This window comes from Branchiostoma belcheri, unplaced genomic scaffold (genome assembly GCF_001625305.1).
Source record: "Branchiostoma belcheri isolate BF01 breed outbred unplaced genomic scaffold, Haploidv18h27 scaffold2, whole genome shotgun sequence".
Taxonomy (NCBI): domain Eukaryota; kingdom Metazoa; phylum Chordata; class Leptocardii; order Amphioxiformes; family Branchiostomatidae; genus Branchiostoma; species Branchiostoma belcheri.
Window position 1 is genome coordinate 8,427,019 of NW_017803490.1, and position 26,617 is coordinate 8,453,635.

The 26,617-nt window shown below is 40.5% G+C and overlaps 5 protein-coding genes across 5 annotated transcripts in view; 1 reads left to right on the forward strand and 4 right to left on the reverse strand.

Annotated features, from left to right (window-relative positions):
• Positions 1-5,648: 5,648 nt before the first annotated feature.
• Positions 5,649-8,794, reverse strand: LOC109468875 (gamma-secretase subunit Aph-1-like). The gene is made up of 6 exons (XM_019767250.1): positions 8,667-8,794; positions 7,951-8,094; positions 7,534-7,607; positions 7,180-7,302; positions 6,470-6,597; positions 5,649-5,953 (listed from the first exon to the last, which is right to left on the reverse strand). Exons 1-6 carry the CDS (start codon positions 8,777-8,779, stop codon positions 5,801-5,803), a joined length of 735 nt encoding a protein of 244 aa, XP_019622809.1. The 5' UTR covers positions 8,780-8,794; the 3' UTR covers positions 5,649-5,800.
• Positions 8,795-10,428: 1,634 nt separating this feature from the next.
• On the forward strand, positions 10,429-13,062 carry LOC109468885 (tctex1 domain-containing protein 1-like). The gene is made up of 4 exons (XM_019767263.1): positions 10,429-10,503; positions 11,181-11,312; positions 11,929-12,045; positions 12,722-13,062. The coding sequence occupies exons 1-4, from the start codon at positions 10,429-10,431 to the stop codon at positions 12,908-12,910; spliced, it is 513 nt and encodes a 170-aa protein (XP_019622822.1). The 3' UTR covers positions 12,911-13,062.
• Positions 13,063-14,041: 979 nt separating this feature from the next.
• On the reverse strand, positions 14,042-15,986 carry LOC109468874 (low affinity immunoglobulin epsilon Fc receptor-like). The gene is made up of 4 exons (XM_019767249.1): positions 15,852-15,986; positions 15,529-15,648; positions 15,046-15,136; positions 14,042-14,655 (listed from the first exon to the last, which is right to left on the reverse strand). The coding sequence occupies exons 1-4, from the start codon at positions 15,981-15,983 to the stop codon at positions 14,243-14,245; spliced, it is 756 nt and encodes a 251-aa protein (XP_019622808.1). The 5' UTR covers positions 15,984-15,986; the 3' UTR covers positions 14,042-14,242.
• Positions 15,987-17,602: 1,616 nt separating this feature from the next.
• On the reverse strand, positions 17,603-20,780 carry LOC109468510 (low affinity immunoglobulin epsilon Fc receptor-like). The gene is made up of 4 exons (XM_019766754.1): positions 20,299-20,780; positions 18,947-19,045; positions 18,433-18,544; positions 17,603-18,045 (listed from the first exon to the last, which is right to left on the reverse strand). Exons 1-4 carry the CDS (start codon positions 20,428-20,430, stop codon positions 17,603-17,605), a joined length of 786 nt encoding a protein of 261 aa, XP_019622313.1. The 5' UTR covers positions 20,431-20,780.
• A 2,620-nt stretch (positions 20,781-23,400) lies between these two features.
• The window catches only part of LOC109468925 (solute carrier family 28 member 3-like), an 11,147-nt gene continuing 7,930 nt past the window's right edge, over positions 23,401-26,617 (reverse strand). Inside the window, exons 12-13 of the mRNA XM_019767306.1 lie at positions 25,916-26,096; positions 23,401-24,871 (exon numbers count right to left, since the gene is read on the reverse strand). Coding sequence (XP_019622865.1) covers positions 24,732-24,871; positions 25,916-26,096 — 321 coding nt within the window. The 3' untranslated portion in view covers positions 23,401-24,731. The remainder of the gene's footprint in view (positions 24,872-25,915; positions 26,097-26,617) is intronic.

Here is a 26,617-nt window from a genome sequence, read left to right on the forward strand (position 1 = left end):
CGTGCCTTTCTATAATGTGGCGTGGCGGGCTGTTGTAATTCAACATTACTGGTCATGACTGCGAAACTTGATTTAGGGGGCGAGTAGTACAGTATTCTGGGTCGAACCCGGACCGTCAACACACCAACCACTAGGCCAGAAGGACTGGTCAGCCCTACGTTTACACACTGGCCCTCTGTGGCTAATCCAACGTTAAGCGCTGTTGGTAAATTATACGTGAAGCGTAACTGTTCGTTTTAATCTTACGTAACGTTAATAAGTTGTTTGTTACCCAGAGTTAAAATATTATGGACAAAATCATTCGTATAACACAGTTGAATGCCCCAAACTCACTATGCGCGTTCGCAATATACTGTCATAGTTACATTGACAATGCCATGAAATTGCAAGCCAAGATCCCCCATACATACCCATGTGAAGCTCTCGCCAGCATAATATTCAATGTCGACTCCATTTCATAACGAAAATAGCTCAGGCACAATATACCATCGACAGAGACGGTCAGAAAAAGAAGATTTTAAAAGCGTCCCCTGTCTCCTCGAAGTGGTATTACAACTTCGACGAGGGTGGCTAGGTGATTAAATTTGAATCATTCTTGGTAAAATTAATAACCTGACAGTAAAAGATGTTACAAAATTTTGTTAGGTTAGATTTTACAGCAAGTGGTCAAAGAAAGACAGGAATATACCACTTAAATCCGTTTAATCGCATTTGTTTTACTGATAAATCGTGAAAATCAACATTGATTTGAATACTTCTTGGGTAAAAATTACGAAAACTCACTTATCGTAGCGACATGCGAACGATAAAAACGGCATTTGCTGCAGTGGATGTTCCGTGTAGTACCATCCAAGCACTATAGATACTATTTGGATAATAAAACTACGCAGAGGTCAAAGGTTGCGTCAGCGAACCCGGAAGTAACCATTCTAGATCGATGGAAGGAGGCAGATGGATTTTAAACCTGACGTTTTTGTGATCTGTAGGCAACTTTCACGGCTTGTTTCATCCTTTTCTCAATGACTAACACACAGGTAAGGTTCTCTTCCTTGTATGTTGCACCATGTTTGGTTTCTAAAGCCAGGGGCTACGATAGAAATATTTGCATCGATTCGCCCCTTCGAGGTCCTTGAGTACAGTATATTCAGTATTCTATTTTAATCTGTTCTGCTCATAGCTTCTATATAAAGAGCTTTTAAGACGCAGCTGTATTAACAACTTCGATCAATGTTTTCTATTCCAATGTGTCTCACTAACAGTATGTATTAACTTAAAATGAGCGTACAATTCAGCCATCTGGCTTCTTCTTAGTTCAATAAACTGAAGACGTTGGTTTGAACATGTTGATCTTTCTGTGGCCCCACCTACTGTAGACTACTAGTATAACTGCGTACTATATGAGTATTATAGTCTCCGCCACCTTTATGTGTGTATTTTCCCTATACTAAGGAGTTTCCACCGGTTGTGAGTCTGAATGTTGGAGGGCAGCGCTACACCACCACTCTGTCCACACTACTCCCTCCCTCCCTCCTTCAATCACTCTCACATGTACCTACCTTTATGTTCAGGAGTTTCCGCCGGTTGTGAGTCTGAATGTGGGAGGGCAGCGCTACACCACCACTCTGTCCACGTTACGGAAGTACGAGGACTCCATGCTGGCTGTCATGTTCAGCGGGAGGCACCAAGTACTCACCGATAAGGTCAGCTTTTCTGTCAGTTTTCTATTAATCAGTGGGTTTGGCTCAGAACCAAGAGGTCCTGGGTTTGAATCCCGCCAACTTCACCAACCATGTGCCCTTATGGGAAGGCACTTAACATGTCTTTCCTCACTTCGCCCAGGTGAAAATGAGTATGCCAGAAGAATTTACCATTTTTTAGGGGTTGGTGGAAAAAGTAGTACATTTATTTTGCTGCTTCACAAAGAATATTCTTGCCACAAACCCATTTTGCTGTTTTGGCCTTTCTCAAAATATCAGGTCTTTTTTTGTGGCAGTGGCTGACAATACAGATTTTTGTGTTTACCAAAGGAGAACATTGTGTTTGCTTAGTTTTTTCTTCTTCTCCAGTGACCTCTGATCTGAACCAATATTGTGTCTGTTGCCATGGTAACTAATGTTCGGTTACATCATGTTGCAATTTTATAGCAGGAGGAATTTAGACTCCTGCCACCATGTATATATGAATGTGTTTGAGTAAGAATTAACAGAGAAGACCACATGTGAAGGTGAACATTATGCATAATTCCCTTGCAAATGTTACCTCTCTAGTTTTCCTTTCTTCCAGGATGGAAATTATTTCATCGACCGCGACGGAACCTTCTTCCACCACATCCTAAACTTCCTTCTCTCCGAGAAACTTCCCCCTCCCGACGTGGGACAACAGGTTTACGACGAAGCCACATTTTACGGTATTGAGGCTCTAGCCAACCAACTCCTGGTCTACAAGGATGTCGCCGTGACACAGAGGATGGAAAAGTGGGTGTCCAAACACCCGCAGGTGACAGCAATCGCTGTAAGAATGATGGCATGTGCCGTGGAGAAGTATCACAAGAACAACGACTTTAACTGCACTGAGACAAGAGTCAGGACTACGTTAGATCGAGGTTATACCGCCGAGTTTTGCGTTGGTGCGGTGGTTGGTTCGTACCCTTGCGAAGTCCCCATCCCGAAAGAATTCTTTAAATCGAATTGGAAGGACACCCACGGTTGTATCAGCACAGACAAGCCTACAGACTTCTCTTCACAAGTCTCTGTTACAGATACTGACTGGATAAAAGGACTCCTACAACATCAGTTTGAGAAACGGGGACTTTCGGTGACTCTTACTACGAAGATCTGCCACTGTTCTAAAGAGTCGAGGTCGAATAGTCAACATTTTAAACTCAGTAGTCTGAATGGAACCATTTTTGTGTACTGTGGGAAGGTGGCAGTCAATGCTACATTTGCCTGGTCCAAGTAGTAGCAAAGGGGACAACACATGTTTAGTACAAGTTTTTATTTTTTGTTTTAGAGTTTTAGACGAAAACTGATATTTACTTGTAAACAGTGCACACCACTTGTTCCTTACTTTAATCTCCAAGCAGATCCTAGGGTGGCAAAAGACAGTATCAAATTGGCCAGGCAGCATCCATTGGCCAGAGAGGGTCTAATACGCTACACGAGATTACTTGAATGTTTGCTATCTGACACCTTGATTATGGGCCTCCTATTGACTTTCCTTGGTATTGCAGCAGAGAGTTTAGGTTTTGTATCTTTTGTCCTGGACATGTGTATGTTACATGTAATGTTACTTGCTATTAACCTTCGGGCGAGAATTTGCAATACCTTACATACAGCAAAAACTGGCTGCATTACATGTAATTTAACACCAAGAATATGCACATTAATGATTCAAACAAACTTTTGAGTGGAAACATTTATTGAAAGTGCATGTTAAATAGTGTTACATTCTAAGTAAAGCTTTAGCATATTAAATATTCTTTACGAAAACAAGTACAAAGATACAGTGCACTCAGAGGAGCAAATTTGTGTTTGTATTTCCTCACCAAACTCTTGTAAGTCTTTTCAGAACCCCTTTTAATAACTAACTGCAACTGAACAAAAATGTATCCAAACACTTAATAGCCTGGGTGCCATCCCCAGTAGTATTCACCAGCTAGCTTACAACCAGTGGTAGCTAGTGACATTATAGAGCGGGCGAATACTACTGGGGATGGCACCCAGGCTAAACACTTAAATCATCATACGGCCACACCAATTTAATTTGTTGGTTCTCGGATTCGCCTCTTCGTTTTTTTCTGATTTGCAAAAAAAAAAAAAATTTGATTCTGGTCCTGAATCAACTGAAAAATGCTCATGTTTTGCCCCCCAACAGTTGAGGAAAGTCCTTTTCTTCCTAGTTGTTACAGTTTTCGCATCTATCATTGCAGTGGTTTGATTAAAAGTTCAAAATTCTATGTTTAAATTTTAACCCAGCCTTTTGTGTTGACTTCATGGCTCATTTTGTAGCATTTAAGCCTATAATAGGATGCCTAGACCTGTTTTTATTTTTATTTTTTTTCGCCCTGTCGCTTCATATTTTTTCTGAAAAAATCCGAGAACCAACAAATTAAATTGGTGTGGCCTACATTGAAAAAAAAAGACATTATTTTGTGTAATAATATACATTGCACAATCACTTTACAACATATTTTCCATACAAATCTGAACATTTATTACTATGTACAAGCTGTGTAGCAAAGTCAAGTGTAAAACATTTGGTGTGTTGTTCTGTCACAATTTATCGTATACTTTGCTCTCATCATAAAGTTCTAACATTATCTGGTTTGTAATGCTAAACATGAAAAGTTTTTAACTCAAAAACTAAACCAAAACCTGTTTTAATTGGCGTCCAATTAAAACAGATTTGGGGTTAGTATTAATACAAGTCATAAATTTTACAAAAATACAGACCAAATGTTACCATATACCCACAAAGTACAAGAATGCTTATTATGCTTTAGGAAAGTAAATATACATGTACTAACTTTCAGTACTAGGAGACAGAGGTTTTTGTTGAAAGTATACATTACATTACCAACATAAGCTGGATAAAATTTTTTCTGAATTCTATGTGCACGAACTCGTGACAAAATCTTTTTCTTCTTTCTACAAAAAACATGGATACGGGTACACTTTATCCTCAGTGAGTCAACTTAAAGTCAGTAACAGCTGTGTTACTCTGTACAACATCTATATCATACTTACATCCAAGACTAAACATTATCAAAAGGACCACTGTCCTATTCAAAATGCATTTAGAGATTCTTTTGACAGACAAAATCTTAAGAAAACTGCTTCAATATAGGAAGTGGTCAGTACTTTTCTTCACCATTTCCTAGCAGTTGGTCAGTATACACATGTATGTGTTATCCAGAATTTATTGTCCCCAAATCCTTCAAACCACTATTGACTTAAGAAATTCTATCATGAAGTGAATGACTGAATATTCTGTAAAATTACAATATGACAGAATACTGGAAGATGTTTCTATCTGCTTTAGAATAATCACTGACAGTATGTTTGAAAGTTCAGTCAGTCCTTTATAAAAAAAATTGGGTTAATGAGTTGTGCTTCAGAAATCTTTCAAATGTTGTGGTTTGAGTAAAGGAGGAAATAAGTTCGCTCATTTGAGTTTTAAAGGTTTATTGGAGGAGGTGATTGTATCCAGAACCGTGCCTGTTTAGTTCTATGCCCGAATGGGTTAGGGTTAGGACCAGGCACAGTTCTGGATAGTTCAACTTCCTATCCAGAACCGTGCCTGTCTAGTTCTGACTTTGGTGCCTGAATAGGTTAGGGTTAGGATCAGTCACAGTTCTGAATATTCTCCGAGTACCCAAAAACATAAATTTGCCCCAGGCATGGTTCAGGATACATGTGGACTATCAGTATCAAGAACTGTGCCAGAGCTTGTTTCTGGATAAAACACAGTTCTGGATCTGCCTGGGCTATCCAGAACCGTTCTCAGGCAGGTTCCAGAGCCTTGCTTTATCCAGAAACAAGCTCAGGCACAGTTCTTGATAGTCCACGCATATCCAGAACCCTGCCTGAGCATGGTTCTGAATAAAGCACATTTCTGGATACAGTTGGACATCCAGAACCCTCTGAGCAGCAGTTGGAGCTTGTTTCTGGATAAAGGAAAGTTCTGGATATGCCTGGACTATCCATAACCCTGCCTAAACATGGTTCTGGATAAAGCATGGTTCTGGATACAACCACGGTACAGGGAACCCCCCTGGAATATTTCACAGACTGAGTATATTCTAGTTGGAGGCGTACCCTGCACGCTTGCAGGTCAGGAATGCCGTCAGGTTGTTTACCGACCCCCCCACCAGTTTGTACGCTATCGCCATGGTAACCAGGAGGATGCAGTACGCAGGGATGATGGTGGCAGGCTGGAGTGGGCGGATTAACGTCTGCAACAAGAAAAAACAATGATGTTTTTAAAAAAGCACTGGTGACGCTGGCGTATTAACGTCTGCAAACAGAAAAAAACAGTTTTCTATTATAGAAAATTTTCAACCTTTTGGGTAACACAAGTCATATCTACATTACATCTAAACAACAGTATACATTACTATCATGAAGGTTCATCTGTGTTGGTAGTTATGTGTTTAGAATTAAAACTATAGAAGCCACATGACTAGCCTCACTGGGTCAGTCTACTGAGGAAGACCAGAGTGACTGGTCAAAAGCTCTAGGTGAGAGAACTTTTTGTGTTGGATATAAAGTTTTTAGTTTACAGAATACATTAATTTAGATATATACTGTTGTTTAGATATATGTAGAGATCTAAATAACAGTATACACTAGTTTGATATTCAGTCCTTTTTAAGAATTTTCCATACATTACCATACACTGTAACAGATGTTATATTCTTGTGGCAAAATTTCTCTTAAAGGTGTTTGTTCTGTTTCTTAGAGTGACTCACCAGACATGAGATGAGCATGTGGAAGCCGACCACAAACCCCACAGCAGGGATGTTTCTCTTGTCGCAGCCCCAGAAGAAAATCACGTTCCAGAAGGTGTGCAGCAGGATGAAACATGACGTCATCAGGGCTGCAGGAATAAAAAAAGATGTCATTTTTTCCTGTGAATAATTTTATCAGGTTGGTAAATGGCTGTATAGTATAGCAATGTTATTATTGACAAGCAAAGGAGTTTTCCAGGCTGACTGCAGTTTATTAAAGGCATCCAATGCAGTTTTAGGGCTTGAAAACAAGATTTTTTTGAAGTCAATATTCTAGTCAATACTCTCCATAGTGAGTTGAAACAACACTGTCCCAATGCACATAAACATTCATGGAGCAAAAATTTGGTGTTATTGCAATTGAGCAGTGAAACTTACTGGTAAGATCCTGGGTTGATTTTTGGGGTACCACCCAGAAAATGAAGGACTCCTCTTGGAGCCTGTTTCTATGCTGTTTTTAAGGCCCGAATAATGAAATACTGATGCAAATGTGCTAATGTAGGGTAGTATGTTCATATATCACACAGATTGCCTTATTCTAGAAAATTTCCAGTTTTGCTGCCAGAAATTGCATTGGATACCTTTAAAGTACAACATCATCATCAAAATTTATGCACAACCTATAGACTATTATGAAGACTAAAATGTTGTTTAATGAATAAAACTCTCACCAGATGTGAGGAAAAAGTATGGTGTATCGCCATGGATACCGACTGTCCCTGGTCCTGTTGCCATGGCGAGGACGTTGACCAATGAAAACGCTCCACTCATCAGGCCAAAACCAAGTCCAGCAACTGAGGAGAAATATGATGTTGATCAGATTCTTAAACTAACAGAATTTTGTACACAAAAGATACTAGGTTATATACTGTGCAAAATTCTTTACCGATAATGCTAACTAAAAAAACACATTACAAACAATGCTCATTGCTAAAATTAATGATATATTTGGCACAAATGTATATGTACATGTGTATACTGCATGCAATCTTTGGAAAAACCATGCAAAATTTAAGCAGACTTACCATAAGCGATCATATGCTTATCTGTTGCTGTTGGCGGCTCGTCACTGAACGTTTGCAGACCCTCGTCTGCTTTTCTGTAAAATTTCAGAAAGAATCTTAGTCAGGGTCCATCCAGGTGTGAATATGGTTCAAACCTTACAGTGTGGAATTTGTACCTAGCTTCAGTTAGGGAGGTCCCTCGGATAGGACGTTAAATGGAGGTCCCGTGTTTGGGGACAGCCACACCCCACGCACGTTAAAGAACCCACCGCACTTATCGAAAAGAGTACGTAGGGGACCTTACCGGTGTGAGTGGTTCAAACCTTACAGTCCGGTCTTACACAGCTTGTTCATGTACACACATGTACAAAACTGTTGTGTTACGCCTAAAGGCGGTTTACCGGTTATACGAAACAAACAAAGTTAAGCAAGTCTTACCTGAGCAGTTTGTAGATGAAGAATCTGAAGACCTCCTGGAACAGGACGGAAAAGACGACCCCAAAGGCCAGCTGGTCCTTCAGCGGCCAGACGATGTTCCACAGGACTGAGGAGAACAGCAAGGACAGCAGCCAGAAAAAACATCTGAAATATTGAACGATATTGTAGCAGGCTGTCATAAGTTTGTCATACGTTAATTCTACAAATATGAGCTATTCTGCCAAAGTGCTATGCACAATACATTACTGAACAGGCATGATCTGCAGGTCGAAAAGGTACACTTGTACTAGCCGTGGTGACTCTTGAATCAGCCAAGGTTGTCAATGCACTCAGCTCAGACGGTAATGCCCAATTCAAGAGTTACCACGGCTACACTGGTACAGGTTTTGCACGGATATGCTGACACACTACTACAGTCAAACCTGTACAAGTCACCAGCTTTACATGTAGTACATAAGGACAATCTAAGTACCCCCCCCCCTTGTGTTATACATGTATGACTCACTCACTAGCTTGTATCAGTACAGTCACTGATCATAGCAGAACTATAAACTGATTTACTTTATAACTGTACAATGCATATAGTCTTAAACATAGGTTTCCTTGCGTTTTACCTTTAGTCACACAATAACGGTACAGATAATGCATAATTTTAGGCTAAACAAATTCATCGTAAGATGGTAAGATGTAACAAATCATCCTGATTCCAGACTTACCCCGCGATGAGTATGATGATCCTGAGCGGCTCCCTCGCGATTGTGAAGATGAAGAGGGCAAACGCAGGTCCGTACGCAATGAACGTACAACCGAAAAACTCTTTCACCGTCATTTTTGCTCAAAAATTTTGGGTCAAAAATCAGAGCAGTACGAAGTTGCGAGCAAAAAAATAAAACAATTTTCACCTCAACCGGAAGCTGCGTTTAACGCTTATGGTGGCTACGAACCCAATATTGTGGGTTCGGTGATTGGACGTAACTCTTACCACACCTTGTTTTCAGTTTATAGTCGACAAAACGCTATTTTTAAGCCAGAAATCAACATTTACGAAGGAGAAAAATCGACGTCCAACATAATCTTTTTGTACTTCCGGTTTGGGCTAGCTACCTCAAAGGCTCATGGGAACTAACAAAAGATTTAAGTTTTTCGAATATGAAGACATGAATATCGACCAAAATTTACTTCTGACATAAAAATTAGTAAAATCTGACAACTAGATCGGATGTTTAACTTAAATAAAGTAGTTTATTATAGGAAGGAATAGCGTGACGTCATTTTCAAAGGGGCCTCTATCAGATTTTATCAGAACTGCAGCCTTGAAAATGCTTGACTTTTTTTCTTCCAAGAGTCTTTGTACTTCTCCTCTCTGTCTATCCAAGGACATTATATATTGGTCTGGGCCTTTTAATGATGATTGATTAGTACAATAATAAAGAAAAGGATGCAAAACGAGAGATTGCACGTCAAAGCAAGAAGCTTTAAACAATTTTAACCACCTCTTTTTGTCACAGTAATTCAACTCTCCGTACAGCATTGGTTTTTCTACAACACATACAGCACCTAGACTTGTTGCATGGCGATCTGAACGAATAACACACACATGTCAAGATCATCAGCAGAATCACCAGCACGAAGGCTGAAAGAACCGACAGGAAGAAAACGTTGAACGGGTCATTCGGGAAGAATCCAAAAAGTAGAGTTTCCGAGGAGGTGGCTGTAGACTGGCTGGGTAAAGTTGTGGTAGTGGGAGCGTCGGTAGACATGTCTTCTTTTTCTTTCTTCTTCAAGTTCTTCAGATACTGTTGCTGAAATCCGGAATGGTTGTGGGATCACATGTACAGGAAAGACGGACCGTGTGTACTTGAATAAGCAGTGACGCTAGCCTGAAAATGAATTAAAACGTGCACGTGATACAACCGTTAAAGAGTTTTTTTTTTCAAGTTTCGCCCACTGCCATGATGAAATTATTCCAGAAAAAAATCATGAATTGCTTTGTCGTTGTGGGGATTGCAAGATTAGAAGACAATAAAAAAAAACCGTAGTCCAAAATCCACGACAGTCTTCGGCTTTTCTCCAAGATACAGAGTAGTGAAAAGTAGTGAAAAGTACTCACTTTTTAGTATCTGTACCGTAGCGGATCGTCTGAAAATTTTTTTCAGTGACAGTAGCAGAAACAACAACCAGGGCACTGCACGTTTGGATCTCTACACTACCGGGTTGCTACGTTCTACCTTCTCCGGTTGCTATGTTCTATTCCGGTTGCTATGTTCTATCAGAGCTTGTTCGATCACTGTATCGGGCGATGACGCAATATTCGAACGTTCTCAGTTTATGCCGTCACCTTGGCAACGGAAGAGGCCATTGCCACTACAGTGCGAAGTCTTTCACCAAAGAGATCTGAATTATTAGATTTAATCGAAGATATAGAAGAATACTTCAGACGAAACTTACTGAATTGTAAGCTGTAAGAACAGAACTACCATGGAGGAGCTCCAAGCCCCGCCGCCAAGAGAAAGAAGAGGGAGTTTGTTCGAGGTCAAGTCCTCAAAACCCAAGGTGACTTTGAAGCAGTGTTCTTGTAAATATCATCATCGAGGACTATATCATGATAAGTAATGTTATCACTGACAAAGGAAAAGTATATTGTAACCGTGATCTTTGATGACGTACATGTATCAACAAATAAATATTCTTGCAGTTGCAACTATTTTTATTGCGTGAGGAAAGAATAAGAGTATAAAGTTTGCACCATTTCACACAATATTGATAGCGAAGTTGTGTGTGATAAAACTTTATTTTATAACAGGAATCATACCCTAATTGGTAGTTACATATACATGGCCGACGTTTCGGCAACATGTCAGCTATCTTTCTCAGGAATGGTCTCTGGCCAATGTACAAATCGAAACGCCGGCCAGATAAATACAACAAATATTGCGATTCAAAAACCGGTTAACCTCATTTTTCTAGCATCTACCAGGCTTCGGAATGTGGCTGGACAGAGTAGAAATTGGCCAAATAGAGAGATAACATGCCAGGGGAGTTGGTCAGCTAGAAAGTTTTTTTTTTGTGCGGCAAAATATTCTTTCAAAATATTCCAACTCCATCGGGATGTTATCTCTCTATTTGGGCAGTTTCTACTCTTTCCAGCTGCCTCCCGAATCCTGGTAGACGATTTTTTTCGGTGACATACCAACCCAATGAAACTACATTCACCTAACTATCTTTCCCAGATATGTGGTTCCAGTGTGATGACCATGGCTATCCAGCCGGAGTCTAGCTATGAAGACGTCAGCTTCAGGAGACCTCCCATGAAAGTAGAGTATGAGAACACGTACAAAATGGCGCCGGACGTTCGATTTCAGGTCCGTACATGGTAGTCAACGCTTCTTCTTTTTCTACGCTGATATTTTAATTTACAAAATGACGAGTTACGCTTGAAGATGATGCAAAAAGATGGTTATGAAAGTAACATTTGCAAACGAACTGCAGGTCTTGTTTATTTTTACTCAAACACGTTCATATATTTGGTGACCATTGACCATTCCCTTGCTACAATGTAATCCAACACCACAAGGTGTCTACTACAGCACTGTTACCATAGTGACATACATTCAGTGGTCCAATTCATTGAGCTTATGTGTTTGGAGAAGACGACGAAAAAGAGAAAAAACAATATTCAACTAGACCGTTAACATTTGCAAAGCAAATGCATAATGTTAACCTTCGCATGTGGTCTGCTATGTTAATTCTTACTCAAGACATTCATTTATAGTCAGACAGGAGTCTAAATCCCTCCTGCTATAAAATTGCAACATGATGTAACCCAACAAGTTACCATGGTAACAGACAGTCTTTTTCAGGTCATTGACCTTGTCTGGTTTGGAGAAGAAGAAGAAACAGAGCCAAAATAATATTTTCCTTCAGTAAACAGAAACATGATATAATCAAACAAAAGATGTGAAAATCTTTGTGTCCCAGGTGGGTAAAGTGAAGACGATCATTGACGAGTCGCTGGCGACGTTGGAGAAGGAACAGTACGAGGTGTATCACTGTCGGGAGCTGGCCAAACATCTGTCTCAGGACATCAAGGATAAGGTAAGGCCAAAATAACATATGTCTTGTAAAATTATCATTATTTTATATTGTAAAAGTGGCTGCAAGAATATAAGTTGTGCCCAACATGAGTTCGCAGTCACTCTGTGTCCTTTCATTTGTATTCATCACTGTTCTTCAGAATAAAAAAAAACAACCTCACAACTCCGGCAATGTCATTTTCATGCATTCAAACAACTCAGTTGCTGCTCTTGGGTTGTCTCAAACTAGTTGAAATGAGCCTGGTCTTTTACTAGTTTGGAAACAAACAAACCAAAGTCTGAATGATAGTTTTAATTCTGTGAAACATAGACTGATGAATGTTCTGTCCATGGGAAATGCACCTTGTATGACTATCTTAGGCGCCTGACTTCGGTTGGGGAGATAAAAGACAGTGGAAGGAGAGGGATGGACTCCACCTTCCAATACCGTGCCCTAGACACAGTGGATCAACAACCCACTGCCCCTATGGCCTCAAAAAGTAACTGTTGTTAAGTGAAGGCATTCAGCACCAAGGACAGAGACTAGAGAGATATTTTCTATCTGGTTTGTTTTCACCCACACTATTGAACCAAGAAAAGGAGTGAACAACCCACTGCCCCTACAACCTCAAAAAGGCCATGGGACTACCTTTATCATTATTTGAAATAAATGAATAAAAACAACTTTTTTTATCCAGGTGAAAGAAATCGGCATGCCGCGTCACAAGATCATCTCCTGGGTGACGATTGGCCAGCGGTGTGACCAGAGCATGCGTATTGGCAGCAGATGTCTGTGGGATGATGGCAACGATAACTTCGCCTGGGGGGAATTTAAAAACCCCTCGCTTCACGCAACAGCTATAGTGTACGGTATCTACCAAGACTAGACCCAACACTGAGATATGTAGACAATATATGTTGAAAAAATGCTATATATACATGACAACCATAAAGATAAAATACCATGACGTGGAAGCATCACCATTTGTTGTATACATGATTCTGATGTCGTAGAATTGTCAAAAAGGCTGTGGCAGGATCTATGACAGTTGAATTTTGCTACATGCCATAGATATCTACCAGGACTAGGTCTGAGACTGGGAGTTGTACAAATTAAGATATTTTGTTGTTGCAAGTTTGTGACAATGTATGTTGAAAATGCTACATGACAAACTTAAAGGGCTGATGGGAATGGTAATTTTGCCTGGAGGGGGGGGGGGTTAAAAACCCCTCACTGCACACCACAGCGATTGTGTACGGTATGTACCAGTACTAGGTCTGAGACTGTTATAGGTGGACATATTTCTTATACATGTATGGAGCCACAGACACCCAGGATTTGAGTTTTCATAAATAAACAATTTCTAAGAGACTAGTTCTAGGTATTTTTTGCTGGTATCAAAAAATATGAAGGGGCTAAAGTACCAAAAAATTAAGGGGCTCCTTGCATAACTTGTTTCTGAGCTATTTCAAATGCTTCAAGTATTAATGGTGACAAAATGTGCTAAGAAATGGCAGTAAATGTTGTCAATATCAGACAGATTTCCCTATTCAGAATATTTCTGGTTTTGCCCCCTTAAATTTCATCGGATAATGGGAACCCCTGACTGCACGCATTGGACTAGGCTTGGGATTGTTATATGTACAAAATATGTACATGTATTTTGTTGTTGCAAGTTTGTGAGAGTGTATGTTGAAAATGCTACATAACAAACTTGATGATAAAATACCATGACATACATGTAGAAGCATCAGCATTTGTTGTATTAACACCTTCTCAAGAACTCTTTATTAACTTCTCATTCGATGACAAATCTATGTCAGAATCCTGAATCACTACTATATAGTATTCATTTTTATCATTTAACATTTATCATTCATATAATCATTATTATGTAGTAACATTTGCCCCTTCTACCAAATGTATGCTGATACACCTGTAATACAATATCACCATCATTTTCTTACCATCATTTCAAACATATGAAAATGCACATTTTGTGTGGACATTGTACAGTAAGTTACTGTTAGTACAATTGTTTTTTGCTTCTCTTTTTGTCACTAACTACGTGACAATGATATCCAATACAGTTCAACCACCACACAAGCAAGCAACACCGTCAATACTAATGTAATAGAAAATTACAATCAGAAATTGTATCAACCTCAATCCCTCTACTCACTGCAGTTCCAGTTCATAACCAGTGAGCGAATACTGGCTAGGGTGCCTTCACTTCACAGATGTAATGCGTAATACCTCTGCAGTTGCTATCAAACCAGTTGGTAGCACTTAGTGTAGCACAGTTGCTAAGATTATCATTTTGGGTAGGGGCCCCCAGTCCCCAGTTGTTCCAGCCTGTGCCGAGTTTTGTCCCGTCCTCCCACACCCAGGTTCCCTCTGTCACTTCGTCTGTCAGACCGATCCAGACGAAATTGGTGTATCCAGCCTTGGCCAGGAAGTCGTTTGTTGCCTTGTCCTTAGGCATAGCCAGGCGCCCGCCGTCAGCATGACAGGCGGACCTGGCATCAGTGTAGTTTTTCCCGTCGGTAGAGATCTTGTAGCACATGTCAGGCTTCTCACAGAACCGTTCATAGCCACTGGGACAGCCTTCTAGGGTCTTGTTACAGCAGGCTGCAGATTGAGATAGTATGCGAACTTTCTTGTAAGTTATTGTTGACAGACTTTGAGTCAGGCAGAAACACACTTGTGCTATCAAAACCACGACTCTCTTGATCAGTAAACCAAGATGGTGTACAAAAGCAGTGTGCTGAACATGGCATTCTATAAGTGATATAACTACACCCTTCACTTAACCGCGACGGGGGCCGACATCGTCTACCAGATACCTTTGACCCAGTGTTGACGTCACACTTCAAAGAAGCCATGTGACAAGTCTCACTGGGTCAGTATACTGAGGAAGATAAGAGTGACTGGTCGAAAGGTCTAGGTGAGAGAACTTTTTGTGTTGGATCAAACGTTTTAACTGTTAAACATAAATGTAAGTGTATGTACATTACTCACTCGTTTTGGTGACGCAGTTATCTATTTTGAGACTCTTGATCTCCTTCTGCATTTCCTTGTTCTGTTCCAGCAACATTGCGATGACCATGTTCTGGAATTGGATGTGAAGGGACGTACATTTATTACTAAAACATGGAGAAACTAGAAAGGTAACATTTGCAAAGCACATGCATAATGTTCACCTTCACATATGGTCTTCTCTGTTAATTCTTACTCAAATGCAGTCATATGTCTGGTCAGACTAGAGTCTAAATCCCTCCTGCTATAAAATTGTAACATGATGTAACCCAACACCAGTTACCATGGTGAAAGACGGTCTGGTTCAGGCTATTAATAAGGTCATTGGTCAGTGTTCGGAGAAGAAGATGAAGAAGGAACAGAGCAAAAACAATACCGTTTTCTTCGGTAAACATAACTACTAGTAATGGAAAGACAAAAACATCAACAAACACCAATAGACTGGGAGGAAACTAATGAACTAACCTGTCCAGTATCTGTCATGTCCAGTAACTGTGGTTCCAGCTGGCTTGTCACCCACTGAGTGTCAAAATCTGGGAATAGTCCTGCTACCTGCTTCAGCTGCTCAGCAATGTTGTCAGCGCCCTAGAATAAAGATGAAGGAATACATTCAAACCTGTCCAAGCCGGCCACCCAACGGACCTAAGAGAAGCGGTAACTGAAGAGAAGCAAATCAGAAGAAATGAAGAGGCGATCCGAGAACCTACAAATTAAATCAAATTAAATTGGTGTGGCCTTACTGACAAAGAAGGAAACATACTAAGTTTGTGTGAATAGGCAGCTCATACCTGACTCTTGTCTGCTACGCCACTCCCTCCTGCATTACCCCCAATGTTGAGGTTGACGTTGACTGTCTGCCCTGAAGCCTGCAGCAGGGGCATCAGGACAGCCAGCATCACAAGCACTGCTCTCACGTCCATGGTTAGCTCTTGTACGTGGTGCACAGGGATCTGGAAACGACTGTCCCAACTGTAGCACTGACGTATCAGCAGGGAACGCCACCTTCTTTTATACCCGCCTTGTTGATGTTACCAACGCAGAGCCAATTTACCCATCAAACCATCTGAAACTCAAGACTGACAGTATTGTCTAACAGATTGAAGCTCTTTGTAGTGCTACATAGAGGTGAGGAAATGAAGAAGGTCTACAACCTGTTTTTAAAACCATTAACTCAAGGCCCCTGGTATTGCATGTGGTCCTGGCAAGTATCTGGATCAAGGATAAGAGGTAGGTCAAGGATTTTGTACAAAGGGCCACCAGAAGATGGTAAAAATTGCTGTTGAGGATATTATCAATTTGGCTGAGTCCAATTTCTTGTGTTGGAAATTACAGTTTAAACTTGCTGCATAATGACTTCTACCAACACAGATGAACTCTCATGATAAAATTTCCGACAGTTGTATTTGGTACAACTTTAATTTGTACTCAGCAATCAGACAGCATTTACTTCACACACACACATGTAATGTTGAATATGTAGCAGTATCATTATTATACCACTTACAGGCCTCGAAACCTTCCCACCAAGGCAAGGGTACCCTCATCTCATTTATTATTCATGACCTTTGGAAATATGACAACCATTTTTCTCCACCCTTTTTCCTTCACCCTTGATGTTTTACTTGCGTGTCATGCTGGTCCATTCTCTAATTATCATATTTTCCCTAACCTCTCTATCTGCCTTCCTGGGCATGAAATTCAAGGCTAGGATACCCAGTAGACCTATAAAGGCCCATTTACACATACACAGGCCATGTAAACCTCAACATGGAATAACAGGTAACATGCATGTATATTTAATGTTGCCCGCGATATAATCTCGAGTCTTTAAATCCAAATAACACGGATGCCTGTCTGTGTTCCTTGCTGCAAATGACTTTCTAAATAAATTTTACAATCATTCAAATAAGTCACACACTTTGAATATGAGAAAGAAAATTTTTATTCAGGCCACAACTTAAAACAATGTAGCTTTGTACAGTAAGTGTGTACTCAACTATTAGACAACAACGACTTTACATTCCTTCACTTCACACTTTACACATACAAGTTTTCACAGCATTTGGGTCAGATACAGAAGGGCAACATTAGTTGCGCAAGTCGAGCATTGAATCAAAACATGATTACAGTATAGGGGGTCTGGTATTCTACCCGAAAAATATCTTAAGTCACAGCACCCTGAGATACTTTTTCTCGCTTAAAGAGGGACAGATTTTGTGAAGATAAGGTTTTGCCTATGCTATAGCTTCATTCTAAAGTTATATTGTATTTCTTTGCAAGATGTATGAAGGTCCCCCCCCCAACAACAGCCATATGCATTTGGTGGTTGAAAGACAGCAAAGTGGTCCAAAATTAATCACAACAAAGGGCCCAAATCACAGCATAGGGGGTCCAAATCACAGCATAGGGGGTCCAAATCACAGCATACTGGGTCCAAATCACAGCAAAGGGGGTCCAAATCACAGAATAGGGGGTCCAAATCACAGCATAAGGGGCCCTCTCTAATCATTAGCAATCTCAACCCCTTTACTTACTGCAGTTAAAATTCATCGAGCCAGTAGGTAACAGTGGCCTTTACTTCACAGATGTAACGATAAGTAACCACAGTGCCGCTTATATCAAACCACTTGCTGTCATCAGTGTGTACAGCATAGTGGTGAAGGTTATACCCCGAAGGTAACCCCTGTTTCCAGTTGTCCCAGCCGAGTTTTGCCCCGTCCTCCCACACCCAGGTTCCCGGTTTCACCTCGTCTGTCAGACCGATCCAGATGGCCATGCATTTGGCCTTGGCCTTGATCTTGGCCAGGAGGTCATTTGTTGCCTTGTCCTTAGGCATAGCCAGGCGCCCGCCGGCGGCATGACAAGCGGACCTGGCCTCGGTGTAGTTCTTGTCGCCTGTAGAGATCTTGTAGCACATGTCAGGCTTCTCACAGAACCGTTCATAGCCACTGGGACAGCCTTCTAGGGTCTTGTTGCAGCAGGCTGCAGATTGAATGAGATAGTATGTGAACTTTCTTGTAAGGTATTGTTGACAGACTTTGAGTCAGGCAGAAACACACTTGTGCTATCGAAACCACGACTCTCTTCATCAGTAAATCAAGATGGTGTACAAAAGCAGTGTGCTGAAGATGGCATTCTATAAGTGATATAACTACACCCTTCCCTTAACCGCGACGGGGGCCGACATCGTCTACCAGATACCTTTGACCCAGTGTTGACGTCACAGAAGCCACGTGTCAAGCCTCACTGGGTCAGTCTACTGAGGAAGATAAGAGTGACTGGTCGAAAGGTCTAGGTGGGAGAATTTTTTGTGTTGGATGAAAAGTTTTAACTTTAGACATACATGTAAGTGAATAATACATTACTCACTTGTTTTGGTGATGCAGTTATCTACTTTGAGACTCTTGATCTCATGCTGCATCTCCTGCATCTGTCCCTCCATCTCCTTGTTCTGTTCCAGCAACTTTACGATGACCATGTTCTGGAATTGGATGTGAAGGGACATACATGTATTACTAAAACATGGAGAAACTACAAATGTAACATTTGCAAAGCAAGTGCGTAATGTTCACCTTCACATATGGTCTTTTCTGTTAATTCTTACTCAAATGCAGTCATATGTATGGTGAGACTGGAGTCTAAATCCTTCCTGCTATAAAATTGTAACATGATGTAACCCAACACCAGTTACCATGGTGAAAGACGGTCTGGTTCAGGCCATATTAACAAGGTCATTGGTTAGTGTTCGGAGAAGAAGAGGAAGAAGAAACAGAGCAACAACAATACCGTTTCCTTCGGTAAACATAACTAATTACTAGTAATGGAAAGACAAAAAACATCAACAAACACCAATAGACTGAGAGGAAACTATAACTGAACTAACCTGTCCAGCATCTGACATGTCCAGTAGTGGTTCCAGCAGGCTGGTGTCTTGGAATAGTCCTTCAGTCTGCGTCAGCAGCGTAGCAAGGTTGTCAGCAGCCTAGAATAAGGATGAAGGCTTGATTCAAACCTGTCCAATCCTAGCCACCATAGCATGCCAAAAACTGGGGATTTGGGGGTCTTCATTGTCATTGGGAGCTTTTATGTGCTATTTTCTGATTGCATATAGACAACATAGCCGGCCTGGTTGAATTACCCCCGTTTTTTTAAAGAACTGGGCTAATCAGAAAACAGCCGAAGACCACCAAACCACCAGTTCTAGAAGCCTGCTACGGAGGCTATCCAACCCGGCCACCCTGGGAACCGAAGAAAAGTGGTCACCTTGGACAGGTGGTCTCCTTGAAGAGGGTCGCCTCACAACATGACTGAGACATAAAATGGTTTCCAAGTCGAGATGTTTTAATGTCAAATCTTTTAAGCATCTTCCGTTCTGTGGTTAATGCATGTGGAAGGGTGGCACATGGAACAAAAATATCATCCAACAGTGAAGCCAAACTGGCTGGTCTCTCCATGATTTCTGGTTAGTTATCATCAATAATCAACATGATTAAAATGATGTGGTCACCATAAGCAGGTATCGGGCCTTGAATGGACCCAAATCACGGTGGTCATGTCAATAGGGAAAATTTTGGGGACCGGGAAAAAGCGGTCATAATGGACAGGTGTCCTGCTTCAAGAGGTGGTCTCCTTGGTAGATTTGACATGCATGTTTAACCAAAACCTCAGATTTTGCTATAATATTCCCAAGCACTATCTTTTTTTAAATTTTTTTTTATTCAGAAACACAATGAGAATCACAAATGAAAAGACATGGACTAAGTGACTGCGAACTCAAGTTAGGTACAACTTATATTCTCGCAGCCACTTTTACAATGAAAGAAAAATATTTTACAAGACATTTAAAAATACATGAGACCTCGCGTGAGTAACAAACCTCCCATCCCAGAAGACACATACAGTTAGAATCTTTTTGTTTCTAATATATAATTTTGTGCGGCTAACATTATTTTGCAGTTGGTATCATACGAACAAAGGAAACTACCGCGAAGAACTAAACATTGTATGGAATTATCAGAGCACTATCTGGGCTGACCATGATAAATCAAGGGCATCTGGCCTGTAGTCACTCACTAAAATTTGAAAACCAAGAATAATTGGTGTGGTCTACATGTAATTCTTTTTTTTTTGCAGTACTTTAATTTATGTTCACGGTTTAAATGGTCCCTTTTGTAACGGGATTATCATTAACAAAGAAAGAAATGTACTAAGTTTGGGTCAATAGGCAGCTCATACCTGACTCTTGTCTGCTGTGCCACTCCCTCCTGTGTTGCCCCCAGTGTTGAGGTTGATGTTGATAATCTGCCCTGAAGCCTGCAGCAGGGGCATCAGGACAGCCAGCATCACAAGCACTGCTCTCACGTCCATGGTTAGCTCTTGTGGTGTACAGGGATCTGGAAACGACTGTCCCAACTGCAGCACTGACGGATCAGCAGGGAACGGCACCTTCTTTTATACCCGCCTTGTTGATGTTACCAATGCGGAGCCGATTATGCCATCAAACCATCTGAAACTCAAGACTGAGAGCATTATCTAACACATTGGAGCTCTTTGTAGAGGCGAGGAAAATGTCTACAACCTGTTTTATAAAACCATTAACTCAACGCTGCTGGTATTGAATGTAGTCATGGCAATAAACAATTGACGCGTAGCCAACAGGTCATCATTTTACAGCTTTATTTACATGTACTAATGGATTTTCATGATATTTTGTGGAGGGTGCATATCAGTCTTTGCCAATGTGAGAAATTTAAGACGACTCTTATTCAACTCTACAAGGTCGTTTGTTGCTGTGGGTTCAAAAGGTCAAGGCCACTAGTACCTAAGAGGAGGGTCTGTATAAATGGCCACAAATCTACAGTAACTGTTAGGTACTAGTAATGTAAATGCTGTTGGAGATATCAATTTTATTTCATACTTTTACTCATGCCAAAACGTAAGACAGTATGCCTTTGTACAGCTTGTTGACACGGCTAATATTAGTATTAGACAGCTTCACTTTACTGCACACTTTATACAGTGCGTTCATCTCCGTTACTGCCCAGCCCTACCATGTAGGATTATTGGCAGCCGTTACGCAATGTTAGTTACAATTGTGACCCAGTACATAAAAACAAAGGTTAAACAAGGATAAGTGAGAAGGGAAACATAAGACAACTGATTTTGTGTGTGCTAAAGACGGGACAAGTGCATTAGTGCGTTAGTAATATTTACATATATACAAGACATGATGGGGTGGCTCAATGCAGCAGGGTCCTCGCCAGTTCAGTTTTGAACTGGGCAAGAGACCCCGCCTCCACCGCACCAGGCTCAAGTTCGTTCCATTCCCTGATGGTGCGGGGGAAGAACGAGAGCCTGTAGAAGTTGGTTCTGCTCGCGATGGCCTGCAGTTGGTGAAGGTTATTCATCCAGGATAAAGATAAATTGATAAAGCCGTTGAATCTTTTCTAACTGGATAACTGGCCGTAGTACTAGAAACAGCGAGATGCTAGACTGTCCGAGAGCAAGAACGAATAGATACAAGAACTCGCCCATACCATTTATGGTCCAGCTCCTCAATAACCATGGACTGAACCCCTGACTGTTGTTTTTCTAATATGTAGCACACTGTTTCTGTATCAAATGTTGTCCGCGAAATTTATAATGTATGGAACATGTATTTTTATTGGTTTGGTAATCGTACGTCTATATTGATTGCAAACCTGTAGTTTTTAATATACCAATGTTTTGTAAATTGGTCTACAATTCAGTTGTTTTTAACTGCGAAGAACCAATAAATCCATCTTGAATCTTGAATAAATTGAAAACCTTTGATCCTTCCAAAGTTGTCACTGATGAAAGAATTCACTAGGAACTGGATAAATTGAAATTTTAAACTTTATACAGTGACACAGTGTTGACACAGTGTTGACCTACTAAGTCTGCTGAGGGCAGACCTCAAGGAAAGAGGACTAGGACCATTGCGGTCAGAAAGAAAACTCCAGGAGCTCAGGAGGCTCGCGATGAACAGGACGAAGTGGAGAGAACTGAAGAAAGACTGATTGATGCTGCAGGATGCAGAGCTACTGCAGCAGCAGAACACAGTGAACTACTACTACAGTGTTGACTGCCATACTCATTAATAATCTGATATACATGACATACAGGCTAGGGCTAAGCACTTGTCTGTATGTCATGTATATCAGATGATTCTGATGTCGTAAAATATTCAAAAAGGCTGTGACAGAACCAAAGGCCGACAAGGATCGATCTGAAACAGCCTTTTCCGTAACAAGGCAACTGACTTTTGCAGGGCACGTACGGTTATCCCAAGATTGCGCTCAGTTTGCGACCGAAGTTATATGTGTAGGCTATAAACTCTTTTGCAGCGTTATGAGAATGTTTTTTCCTGTTACATGGTAGAAATGAGGTCGTGTGGCGCCGCCGTTAACGCATTTAACTCACACCCAAGAGGTCGCGGGTTCGAACCCTGCCCATGTCACCGATCTTGTGCCCCTGGGAAAGGGACTTTACACAAATTTCCTCACTTCACTCAGGTCGAAATGAGTACCTAGCTTCGGTTAGGGACGTCCCTCGGATAGGATGTGAAATGGAGGTCCCGTGTTTGGGGACCTCCCCACGCACGTTAAAGAACCCACCGCACTTCTCGAAAAGAGTAGGGGACCTTGCCGGTGTGAGTAGTTTAAACCTTACAGTCTGGTCTTACGCAGCTTGTACATGTACGTACATGTACAAAACTGGTGTGTTACGCCTAAAGGCGGTTTACCAGTTATGCGAAACAAACGTTAATTAAAAATGCTTCATAACAAAAATACCTTGATATGAAAGAGTGACACATTTGAGTGTTTTCCACAAGATTTCTTGAGAAATTTATTATTACAAAAACGCGTTACAAATTCTACAAGGCTTAGCATATGTACATACTACATACGAAAATACATGTTTCAGTTTCTGCGTAGTTAAAACTTGGCGTTAAGGTCATTTCATATGTTTGGAAGACAACATTCAAATCTTGGGTAAACATATCACCAAGCTAGGAGCCAGATCAGGCAATTGTGAGTTTACAAAAACTAGGTATTGCATACTAGTACTTATTTTGCTTGTATCAAATTGTCCACAAAATATTGTTCTTTGCCCTTTGATCAAATTCATGATTAGTTCTTTGTATCAAATTGTTTTGGTCAATGAGTTATTGCCATACGAAAAAAAAGTCTTTTACAGGTTTGAAACATACATTATTATTAGCCTGGGTACCATCCCCAGTAGTATATTCGCAAACTCTATAACTGGTTATAGAGTTTGCGAATATACTACTGGGGATGGTACCCAGGCTACATTATTATTACATTAATAACGAAATAACTGTGTCTAAAATGATTTCCATTTTTCACCAGAATACAACAATGTACAAAAAAAACAACATTTTGCTACCCCCTCATCATCAGTTTTTATGCAGCACATGAAGAAAATATAGCATTTTTGTTAGTAAACGAACATTGCATTATTGCTTTCAAAAAAATTGTAAATCATTTAAACACACAAGCTATCAGATATGAGAATTCAGAATATTCATGTTTCAAAATAAAAACTATATCACTTGGCTAAAAGCACGAACAACACAATTAACAACTAATATGTATCACTAGGACACAGTTTTAAAGGCAGCGAAGTTTTTATCATTCATAGAAAAAATCAGCCCCTTCATATTAGCAACAAAATATGGTTTATACAGCAAATTTTCTAAATTCAAATTAATAGGTATAAAAACGTGTTGCGTTGATTGTCAATGCATACATGAGTTTGCTACACTGCTTTACAATTTATTACTTTAAAACATATTGCTAGCGTTAGCCAGAACAGCATACAATTCTTTTTTCATTTGCAATTGAATTCCTTTGAATTGTGATTGGTCATTCATACCAGTTCTTGAAGTGTGATTGGTCAATTGTAGGCAATTTAAACCAATAGCAATTGAGCTGTCAGCCAGATTCTCTTACCAGTTGTGTCTCTAGCTGTGATTGGTCAATTCAACTGAACATGTGCAGCTGTGATTGGTTAATTCAAATTCACCTGCACATGTGCAGTTGTGATTGGTCAATTATCTCGGTCTTGAAGTGTGATTGGTCAATGGTAGGCAATTCAAACCTACAGGTTTGAGTCCACAAAACTTGACATTTGAGCCGAAATCTTTAATTTGTAAAACGCAACATCAATTTTTCATAATCCCTGAGCAAAGCCATTAACAAAGACAAACTAATTGATTTATTCTTAACTTTTTAGAATTAGAATTATTTCATTTGGGAAGAGTTTTACAGAATTCCAGTCTTAAGATTCTCACTTTCTCAGCATTCAATCATTAAGAAATTGGCAAGCTAATACACTTCGTCTAAAAGACATACTGAACTTTTGAAACATGCCCATAATTGAAACTGATACCCTACAATGTAGTTTATCCTTTGTTCAAATGCCCCTAAAATAATAAGAAAAAAAAATTATCCATTTCAAGTGGTTACCCTTACTCATGGCACAAAACAAATAGGCACTGTCCTGGCACTAATATATTTTTGTCAGAATGACCACATTGCCTCAATACGTCTGAAAAATTTCCCCAAATTGTATAACTTGTTTGTTTTCTCAGAAAAATAATTTTGAAGGGAATTTGAAGACATTTATGGGGTAGGGCTGGTTAGGAAGCTAAGTACAGTAGGTAGAACTGTAGCGTTGGGGTGGGCTGTAGCGTTGAGTGTGGCATTAAATGTTGCGTTTGTGGCCGCAACAACCATAGCTGCAGGCTCCTGGTACAACATGCCTGCAGAAAAAAACAACAAAATTGTAAAAACTCCTTTAAAAAAACAAAACAAAAACATTAATGGTGTTTATGATATACTACACAAGCAAAGTAAAAGCGAATGATGAAATATTTTTTTCCAATCAAGAATGGAAATCAGGGAAATTAAAAAAGCATGATATGGAAAAAAGATTAGCAATGGCGAACGATCATCAAAAGAATTAACTAGTGATTGCAAAGATCTAAAAAAGTACAAGTCTACATTCAAATACACTCAAACCTGATTATAACAAACCCTCATAGCTCTTTTCTCTGTGCCAATTTTATTTTTTTCCATTGGTGCAAGCGTGCGTTAAGAAACCTACCCAAGAAGTAGACTACCAGGCTTCGGGAGGCTAAATAGAGAGATAACATGCCAAGGGAGCTAATTTCTACTCTTTCCAGCTGCCTCCCGAAGCCTGGTAGAGGCTTAGAACCTCTGAGTGGTCGCTTTGGGCAGGTTTGACTGTATCAAGCAAACCTCTATACCTCATGCCCGTAGCCAGGGGGTGTGTAACAGTGGGGGGTTTATAGGCACTACCAACCGATCCGGCTGATGTGTCTAGACCTTTTAGCCGAATCGTTAGAGTGTCAGGGTGCCCGGGTTCGATCCCCGTCTCGGGACCACTTTCTGTTTCTACTCTCCTAATTCTTACAGGGGTTTGGAAGTACCATGGAGTTATAAGTAAAGAACCCCCCCACATGCTAAAAGGTCCAATTTTTATCTAAAGGTCCAAGATTTTTCTTTAAGAGGTGGACTGATTTGTATCACCAGCAGGCCTGGAACCCTTATTTTGTCTCTGATTTTCCTTTGAAATCCTCTCAAAAACACAGGAAACGCCATTTCAAAAGGTTCAATTTTCAAAGTTTTTCGGGGGCATGCTCCCCCTTGGAACCTCAATGCACCTACAGCACTCACTGGTCCCTCGGACAGTAGGAACACCCCCCCCCTCCCCCCAAAAAAATCCTGGCTACGGGCATGTACCTAACAGTGAGTTAAGAAACACCGAAGAAAAGAAAAGATACCTGCTAAAGAAGCAGTCATGAAACAAGCGACAGACCCCGCCACCAACCCCCTGACAGCCATGTCAGCTATGTCACCCCGTCTTTCTGGGGCCAGGGCCCCTATACCGCCTATCTGCACCCCTATAGCACCCAGGTTGGAAAAGCCACACAGAGCGTAGGTGGCTATAACTTCAGACCGAACCTGGAAAGAGAAGGGTTAATAATGTATAAGATAGTTGGAAGGAGAGGGGTTAGTGGAAAAAGCGGTCCAGTCTGAAAGTTGGAAAAGGCAGCCTGGTCCAGCCTGGTGGCAGAAAAAAGAGAGTTTGGTTGTGTTAGTTAGTAAAAGGGGGCATGGTCAAGCTTAGATCTAACCCATGATTCTGGATCTACTAGTTGGATCCAGATTCTGGATCTAGTTGTATCCAGATTTTGGATTCAGTTGGATCATGCGATCTGTTTTGCGTAGCCTTTTGATTTCAGCAACTTTTGAATCATTTTATCTATTCCTAGATGAATCACAATGTTTCAGGTTTTCAGTTGTGTACATTGCTTACAATTATGAAAACTGCCAATAAAAAGTACTGGACGAAGATTAGTGTACAAGGAAGTTAAAACCAATACTTTATTACCTCCTTGGAACAATCAAAAATTCTTGCAAAACAGATGCAAAAACAGACAACTGGTCTTAGCCAAGGTACCATCCAGATTTGCTTCACTACG

Bases quoted from the DNA above. Each gene is read 5' to 3' on its own strand.
- LOC109468874 (XM_019767249.1), bottom strand. From the start codon at position 15,983: ATGGACGTGAGAGCAGTGCTTGTGATGCTGGCTGTCCTGATGCCCCTG. The intron at 15,137-15,528 runs GTTAGTTCATTA...ATCCAATTCCAG, and splicing joins ACATGACAGATACTGGACAG to AACATGGTCATCGCAATGTT. The intron at 14,656-15,045 runs GTGAGTAATGTA...CTCAATCTGCAG, and splicing joins TAACTGCGTCACCAAAACGA to CCTGCTGTAACAAGACCCTA.
- LOC109468875 (XM_019767250.1), bottom strand. From the start codon at position 8,779: ATGACGGTGAAAGAGTTTTTCGGTTGTACGTTCATTGCGTACGGACCT. The intron at 7,608-7,950 runs GTAAGACTTGCT...GAAATTTTACAG, and splicing joins TTCATCTACAAACTGCTCAG to AAAAGCAGACGAGGGTCTGC. The intron at 7,303-7,533 runs GTAAGTCTGCTT...ATTTCTCCTCAG, and splicing joins TAAGCATATGATCGCTTATG to TTGCTGGACTTGGTTTTGGC.
- LOC109468885 (XM_019767263.1), top strand. From the start codon at position 10,429: ATGGAGGAGCTCCAAGCCCCGCCGCCAAGAGAAAGAAGAGGGAGTTTG. The intron at 10,504-11,180 runs GTGACTTTGAAG...TATCTTTCCCAG, and splicing joins TCAAGTCCTCAAAACCCAAG to ATATGTGGTTCCAGTGTGAT. The intron at 11,313-11,928 runs GTCCGTACATGG...TTTGTGTCCCAG, and splicing joins CGCCGGACGTTCGATTTCAG to GTGGGTAAAGTGAAGACGAT.
- LOC109468510 (XM_019766754.1), bottom strand. From the start codon at position 20,430: ATGGACGTGAGAGCAGTGCTTGTGATGCTGGCTGTCCTGATGCCCCTG. The intron at 19,046-20,298 runs GTATGAGCTGCC...TCCTTATTCTAG, and splicing joins GCACAGCAGACAAGAGTCAG to GCTGCTGACAACCTTGCTAC. The intron at 18,046-18,432 runs GTGAGTAATGTA...TTCAATCTGCAG, and splicing joins TAACTGCATCACCAAAACAA to CCTGCTGCAACAAGACCCTA.